At 42.3% G+C, this 8393-nt stretch overlaps 1 protein-coding gene across 1 annotated transcript; it reads left to right on the top strand.

Moving 5' to 3' along the window:
- Positions 1-5393: 5393 nt before the first annotated feature.
- LOC141252876 (uncharacterized) lies at positions 5394-7865 on the top strand. The gene is made up of 3 exons (XM_073670623.1): positions 5394-5500; positions 5617-5831; positions 6233-7865. The coding sequence occupies exons 2-3, from the start codon at positions 5636-5638 to the stop codon at positions 7030-7032; spliced, it is 996 nt and encodes a 331-aa protein (XP_073526724.1). The 5' UTR covers positions 5394-5500; positions 5617-5635; the 3' UTR covers positions 7033-7865.
- The last annotated feature ends 528 nt before the right edge of the window (positions 7866-8393 follow it).

The following is an 8393-nucleotide window of genomic DNA, read 5'->3' as shown; positions in this document are numbered from 1 at the left end:
AGGAACTTTGACATAAAGAGGATTGACGCACAACTCGTGGGGACTGCAAGACTTGGACAGCAGCCCCTTGTCCTGCTGTCACCATAGTTACCCAGTGCCCAGTCAGCGACATGTAATGCCCCTGTCCATGCCTACTCGTCCAAGTGTCTGTGGTGAAATGCACCCTGTCACACACAGAGTTTCTCAAAGAAGCGGTGATGTTGTGTGCGACATGCTGGTGGAGCGCAGGCACACCTTTCTTTGAGAAGTAGTGCCGACTGGGCATCTGGTACTGGGGCACTGCGACGGACATAAGGTCTTGAAAATCCTCTGTGTCCACCAGGCGGAAATCTCAATAGCGAAATGAACTTCAGCACACCATACATGAATATATAAGAAATATGTCTAGATTAATGTCTCTTAGAAAAATGAAGGTTTTTTGCGCATAATTTGGCCAATTTATGTGTGCCCATCAACCACGCCAAGGTCACCTTCGTATGATGGGAAACTACACTATGCTATGCTACCACTGGATATGCCACTCTTGGGCTGTAAGCCTGTATGGACAATATGTCTCTGCTTGGGCTTTTAACCTACAATGTATGGGCTGGTAGAGCTAGTTAAAACCACCTGTGACTGAATGGGAGGGACACATGATCAGAAAAAAGGATGTTAAACTTCTGATAGTGTGAACACGTACCTGCTGCAATACTCCAGGAGCGGGATCCCAAAAATAGTAAATAGAAAAAAAGAGTGGTCGCTCACCGGTCTATTCGGGTGCTCTGAAGAAAAACGTAATCTCAATAGCGAAATGAATTTCGGCACACCATACATGAATATATAAGAAATATGTCTAGATTAATGTCTCTTAGAAAAATGAAGGTTTTTTGCGCATAATTTGGCCAATTTATGTGTGCCTATCAACCACGCCAAGGTCACCTTCGTATGATGGGAAACTACACTATGCTATGCTACCACTGGATATGCCACTCTTGGGCTGTAAGCCTGTATGGACAATATGTCTCTGCTTGGGCTTTTTACCTACAATGTATGGGCTGGTAGAGCTAGTTAAAACCACCTGTGACTGAATGGGAGGGACAAATGATCAGAAAAAAGGATGTTAAACTTCTGATAGTGTGAACACGTACCTGCTGCAATACTCCAGGAGCGGGATCCCAAAAATAGTAAATAGAAAAAAAGAGGGGTCGCTCACCGGTCTATTCGGGTGCTCTGAAGAAAAACGTAATCTCAATAGCGAAATGAACTTCGGCACACCATACATGAATATATAAGAAATATGTTTTTCTTCAGAGCACCCGAATAGACCCGTGAGCGACCCCTCTTTTTTTCTATTTACTATTTTTGGGATCCCGCTCCTGGAGTATTGCAGCAGGTACGTGTTCACACTATCAGAAGTTTAACATCCTTTTTTCTGATCATGTGTCCCTCCCATTCAGTCACAGGTGGTTTTAACTAGCTCTACCAGCCCATACATTGTAGGTTAAAAGCCCAAGCAGAGGCATATTGTCCATACCGGCTTACAGCCCAAGAGTGGCATATCCAGTGGTGGCATAGCATAGTGTAGTTTCCCATCATACGAAGGTGACCTTGGCATGGTTGATGGGCACACATAAATTGGCCAAATTATGCGCAAAAAACCTTCATTTTTCTAAGAGACATTAATCTAGACATATTTCTTATATATTCATGTATGGTGTGCCGAAGTTCATTTCGCTATTGAGATTACGTTTTTCTTCAGAGCACCCGAATAGACCGGTGAGCGACCCCTCTTTTTTTCTATTTACTATTTTTGGGATCCCGCTCCTGGAGTATTGCAGCAGGTACGTGTTCACACTATCAGAAGTTTAACATCCTTTTTTCTGATCATGTGTCCCTCCCATTCAGTCACAGGTGGTTTTAACTAGCTCTACCAGCCCATACATTGTAGGTTAAAAGCCCAAGCAGAGACATATTGTCCATACAGGCTTACAGCCCAAGAGTGGCATATCCAGTGGTAGCATAGCATAGTGTAGTTTCCCATCATACGAAGGTGACCTTGGCGTGGTTGATGGGCACACATAAATTGGCCAAATTATGCGCAAAAAACCTTCATTTTTCTAAGAGACATTAATCTAGACATATTTCTTATATATTCATGTATGGTGTGCCGAAGTTCATTTCGCTATTGAGATTACGTTTTTCTTCAGAGCACCCGAATAGACCGGTGAGCGACCCCTCTTTTTTTCTATTTAATATTTTTGGTATCCCGCTCCTGGAGTATTGCAGCAGGTACGTGTTCACACTATCAGAAGTTTAACATCCTTTTTTCTGATCATGTGTCCCTCCCATTCAGTCACAGGTGGTTTTAACTAGCTCTACCAGCCCATACATTGTAGGTTAAAAGCCCAAGCAGAGACATATTGTCCATACAGGCTTACAGCCCAAGAGTGGCATATCCAGTGGTAGCATAGCATAGTGTAGTTTCCCATCATACGAAGGTGACCTTGGCGTGGTTGATGGGCACACATAAATTGGCCAAATTATGCGCAAAAAACCTTCATTTTTCTAAGAGACATTAATCTAGACATATTTCTTATATATTCATGTATGGTGTGCCGAAGTGCATTTCGCTATTGAGATTACGTTTTTCTTCAGAGCACCCGAATAGACCGGTGAGCGACCCCTCTTTTTTTCTATTCACCAGGCGGAAAAGCAGCATTTCTGTAACCAAGAACTTGCAGATGGTGAAATTCAGCCTCTTAGCTTTCTCATGGCTAGGAGGAAATGGTCTTTTACTTGTCCACATCTGAGGGACCGAGGGCTGGCTATTGTGCTTAGACGGGGTTGATAAGGGTGTCCCCGGCAAACTGCCGGTCTGTGAGGAAGATGCAGGCGGACATGTTAGGTTGCCTTGATCCAAAAGTGGTGCTATCGATGTCGGACAGCGCTCAACACCAGCTGGTGTTACCACCTCCAAAGAAAATGATGACCTGCCAATCACGCTGGCTGTTGCGGGTAAAGAGGTGGCAGGTCTGCGCCCCAAAACAGGTGTGACTGCTGTCCCCCCAGTCACAGAGGATGAAGAGGCCGCGGATGCACAAGATATGGCAGATGGTGGTTGGCCCGGCCGGCTAGGCCGCATTGTAGCACACTGAGCTTCCCACTGCAACTTATGCTTCATGTCCATGTGCCGGTTCATGCATGAAGTACTCAAACTATGTATTTTTTGGCCTCTACTTAGCTTTTACTGACAAATGTTACAGATAACATGAGTTGGGTCATCTTTATCGATCTGAAAAAATGCCCAGGCTATGCAAGGCTTAGCACCTATGCGACCTGAAGAGCCACCACGACTTGTGGTGAGAGGCAGAGTTGTGTTTGAGGATGCAGTTGTTGACGTGTTTCCAGTACTACGTCTCTGTCCAGGAAGGCGCAACCTGACCTCGTCGTCACTAGCATCTTCCTCCACCTCCTCTGCTGACCTCATCTCTTGGCTGACTGTGGGTTGACAGTAAGTGGGTACTCCAACCTCATGATCATCACCCTGTGCGTTATCACACCCGTCGTCCTCAGAGCCAGCCTGTTCCTACCCTGACAAAAAACTAAAGTTGTCGCTCCAATCAGGTATTTGAGTCTTATCATCGTCTTCCTCATTGTCTCCACCAACAGGAGTTACAGTTTGGGAATGAGGGTCTACATTATGGTCAGAACCTTCTGCGTCTGGTCCTGGATCCGACTCATAAAGATTCTGGGCATCAGTGCAGATCATTTCCTCGTCTGGATTCACAGAAGTGCTGGAGTCGACCTCTGATTCCCAGGCTATAGTATGAGTAAACAGCTCTGCAGACTCAACCATCTGTTCTACCTCATACTCAGACGGGCAGCTGGAGATTTTGGAGCTGTGAGGAAGCAAGTGCGATTGGGGTGACACCTTTGAGGACTGGAGTATTTGTGATGTTGAAGTTGATGTGGAGGAGAGCCCACTTAAAGGAGCACTTGATATCCGTTGAAGCACCTGCTGTTTTTGTGCCTCATCTGGAATTTGTAGCGATTGGCGTGGCCGTAAGAAAGAGATCTTATCACATTGTTCGCTAAAAGAAGTAGACATTTTAGTTTGGCTGGAAGATGGTCTTTCTTCTGCAGATGTTACTGTTGCTTTAACACCTACCCCACGGACACAACCTTTTTTCCCCTTCCCAACACGCCTATTCCCCTTTCCACCAGCAGCAGGCCTTTTTCCACTCATTTTGGTGGTTAACTAATTAACAACTCTGGAGTTGTTTGCACAAAAAAACAATGGATGGGAACCGAGCGAGCTGAGTGGCCAAACTGTGGTATTAGGCCAAAACTATTGGCTGGGTTAGATGCAGAAAAAAATTATATTCAATTTGCAACCTGATGGAGGTCAGTATAGATGGACTAATAGAGAAAGTCCCACACACTGCTAGAAGGCCAAATATTTTTTCAGAGCTAGATGCAGATAAAAATTATTTTTAATTTGCAACCTGATGGAGGTCAGTATAGATGGACTAATAGAGAAAGTCCCACACACTGCTAGAAGGCCAAATATTTTTTCAGAGCTAGATGCAGAAAAAAATTATATTCAGTTTGCAACCTGATGGAGGTCAGTATAGATGGACAAATAGAGAATGTCCCACACACTGCTAGAAGGCCAAATATTTTTTCAGAGCTAGATGCAGATAAAAATTATTTTTAATTTGCAACCTGATGGAGGTCAGTATAGCTGGACTAATAGAGAAATTCCCACACACTGCTAGAAGGCCAAATATTTTTTCAGAGCTAGATGCAGAAAAAAATTATATTCAGTTTGCAACCTGATGGAGGTCAGTATAGATGGACTAATAGAGAAAGTCCCACACACTGCTAGAAGGCCACATATTTTTTCAGACGTAGATGCAGAAAAAAATATATTCAGTTTGCAACCTGATGGAGGTTTGTATAGATGGATTAACACTAGAACTACTGATGGAGTCATTTTGACTCCTTTCGTTTTTTATTTCTCTTCTGTGACTACATTTTTCAGAATTCCGGCTTGAAACTCGGTGACTTTTCCTCAAATATGATGTGAAAAAAGATTTTGTGAGAATAAATAATTTTGGTGAAAAATTTGCGTGTTTTTTTCAAAATTTACCAAGAACTACTGAAGGGAGTCATTTTGACTCCCTACTATATTTTGAGGTCCTTTTGTCACTAAATGTTGCTATAAAGTTTTGTGCATAATTTTTTCACTCTGTCTTATTTACCCTGATGTTCATATAGATGTAGTTCAATTTACATGTCAACTTTTCACATTTTCCTTGTGTTTTACCTGCTTGTATTACTGTGTAATGCTGAACAAAATAGCTTGTTTACTCTAGGCTCTTATCTTATGCTAATGAAGGGTGGTGTTTTTATAAGGTCCTAGCAGGAGACAGTATTCTGGATAGTAACTTTACTTTCAGTTCAGCTGAAGAGACAAAGAGAACAGACGCAGACATACGAGCTCTGAAGACTCATACAGGTATGAATTGTTATGAAATAGTTTAGCTGTCTGTCAACTGATTCAGCCCACCTACTTTTGAAGGTGGCAGAACAGTTATCATTTCTTTTAGTTTTCATTTCATTTCTATTTTTCAGCAGGGAACTATATAGAATTATGGAATTTGTGAGGAATAAGGAGAGAAGACGTTTGATAAAGCCTCAGGATATTCTGGCTACTTTGCAATCCATACCGGAGGATGAATCGGAATCTGAATTGCAGGAACATGTATTTGATTCTGACAGTGATGAAGATTTCATTCCTCAGAACATATCAAGTGAATCTGAAGACTCAGAAGGAACAAATCCAGAAGGTAAGTAGTTATGTGTATTTATTTGTTCTTCCACACACTGAGTTAGGGCCTGTGCACACTAGCAGAATTCTGGCTGAATAGCCATCTGGATATTCTTGCCGCAATACAGGCCGTACCTGCCCGCTCATGACTGAAGCTCCGCTCCGAACCCCGGGCTGGAGCCGCTGTCAGGGACAGAGCAGCGCTTGCTTACGCGCGAGCACGGCTCCGTCCCAGACAGCGGCTCCAGCCTGGGGTTCGGAGCGGAGCTTCAGGTATGAAACTCCGCTCTGTACCTGAGCGGGCAGGTACGGGCCGGATTGTGGTGAGAATATCCGGTCGGATATTCCGCCGCTAATCCAGCCAGTGTGCACGGACCCTTACAAAACAAAAATTCTAAATATTCATCAACTTTTTTACAGATATTCCAAGCACATCAACTGGGGATCGGGCTCATGCAGTTATGTTGCCTCATGACCATCCTCCTGGTCGTGGACAGAAAAAATCAGCAAAACGTCCCAGAAATGAAAGAACAACAGATAACGATGGCGGCGAAGGTAATGCAACAACAAACACCAGAGAAGGCGAATCTGAAGGAATACTAGTTTCAGCGGATGGTATTCAATGGAAACCTGTTGAAATTGGAGAACACTTGCCTGGTAGGCGTGATAGCCAAAATATTCTTCGAGAAGCACCTGGCCCTACAGGATACGCCAGAAGAAATATCATTATCGATAGTCCTTTGAGCGCATGGCGTTTATTTTTTGATTCATATATATTGACACATATAAAGAACTGTACGCTTGCAGAAGCATGCAGGAACAATAATTTACAGTTTACTCTATCTGATGAGGAGCTAGATGCATTCATTGCGATATTCTATGCTCGTGGAATATCTGGCACGAACCGTCACTCGATTAGCAGTATTTGGTGTAATGACTGGGGAATACCGTTTTGCAAAGCGACAATGTCTAGGGACCGCTTTGTTGAAATTATGAGGTTTCTCAGATGTGATGAGAAATCTACTCGATCGGAGAGACTGCAAACGGACAAGTTTGCTCTATTTTCTACTGTGTGGGACAGGTTTATTGAAAATTGTATTGCGTGTTACAAACCTGGCCCATACATAACGGTGGATGAGCAACTTTTCCCAAGCAAAACTAGGTGTCCATTCACGCAGTACATGCCTTCCAAACCAGATAAATATGGCCACAAATATTAGCTAGCTGTTGATAAGAGGAGCAAATATCTGGCAAATGGCTTCCCTTATCTAGGCAAAGATGACACACGCCGTGCTGAGGACCGTTTAGCTGACCATGTGGTAATGAAGTTATTGGACCCGTTTTTGAAAAAAGGTCGCAATGTTACAACCGATAATTATTTTACTTCAGTAAAATTAGCTAAACAGCTAAAAAGCAAAGGAACAACCATCGTGGGAACACTGAACAAGATAAGGCGAGAAGTGCCTAAAGAAATAAAATCCATGAAAGAGGAATTGTACAACACTAAAGTGTTTAGAAATTAAGACAATTTTACACTTACAGTATATCAAGGAAAGCCCAACAAAAATGTTGTCATTTTGAGTTCCGTCCATCCAGATGTTGTTGTTGCGTCTGATTCCGCTAAAAAAACTCCAGAAACGGTAAAGTTTTACAATGAAACAAAATATGGAGTAGATGTAGTGGATCAGATGGCACGAAAATATACCACACGTACATGCACAAGGAGATGGCCTGTTCATGCATTTTAAAATGCCTTAGACTTTGCGGGTATAAATGCATGGATAATATTCAAGGAGATTACCCACCAAAAAATGTCACGCAAGGCATTTTTGCAAACGCTTGTGAGAGAGTTGAGTGGTCCTTATGTCACAGATAGGGAAAAGGGTTCCACGTCCCAAGTTTCTACATGCTCAGAAGTGATGGTTCAAACAAAATTTTGCCAGATCAAAGAAAAGTGCAAGAAAAATAGATCTGTCGGAAATTGTAAGACTTGTGGTAAGTCTTTGTGTGGGCAATGTACTGCCATAAATCAAAGGCAATGCCTAAAATGCGAAACACCAAATGTTTAGAAGGTGAATTCTGCGCCATATTTTCATTTTTATGCTCCTCCACCTACATTTTCTCTGCTTTTTGTTCTTCAGTTGTTGTTTATATGTGTGCACTTGAATAAAAAAAAGGTTTGAAAAACGTCTATTATAATTATTGTTATTTTCTGTAGAAAAACAAGAAAAGCAGAAAAAAAACAATCAAAAGCATTACTGTTGGATCTCACAATAATAATACATTACAAAAAATATAATTATTAATAAATAACCACAAACGAAACTATAAAAATAAACGAAAACAAGCAAGGAGTCAAAATGACTCCTTTCAGTAGTTCTAGGCGGGGTCACGAGTCCAGTAGTCCTAGTGTTAATAGAGCAAGTCCCACACACAGCTAGAAGCCCAATATTTTTTCAGAGGTAGATGCAGAAAAAAATATATTCAGTTTGCAACCTGATGGAGGTCTGTATAGATGGATTAATAGAACAAGTCCCACATACAGCTAGAAGCCCAATATTTTTTCAGAGGTAGATGCAGA

The sequence above is a fragment of the Phyllobates terribilis genome, unplaced genomic scaffold (genome assembly GCF_046119375.1).
Source record: "Phyllobates terribilis strain yellow unplaced genomic scaffold, ASM4611937v1 Scaffold_2__4_contigs__length_985480577, whole genome shotgun sequence".
Lineage (NCBI taxonomy): Eukaryota > Metazoa > Chordata > Amphibia > Anura > Dendrobatidae > Phyllobates > Phyllobates terribilis.
This window is presented reverse-complemented; position numbering and strand designations above follow the sequence as displayed.

Bases quoted from the DNA above. Each gene is read 5' to 3' on its own strand.
- LOC141252876 (XM_073670623.1), top strand. From the start codon at position 5,636: ATGGAATTTGTGAGGAATAAGGAGAGAAGACGTTTGATAAAGCCTCAG. The intron at 5,832-6,232 runs GTAAGTAGTTAT...ACTTTTTTACAG, and splicing joins AGAAGGAACAAATCCAGAAG to ATATTCCAAGCACATCAACT.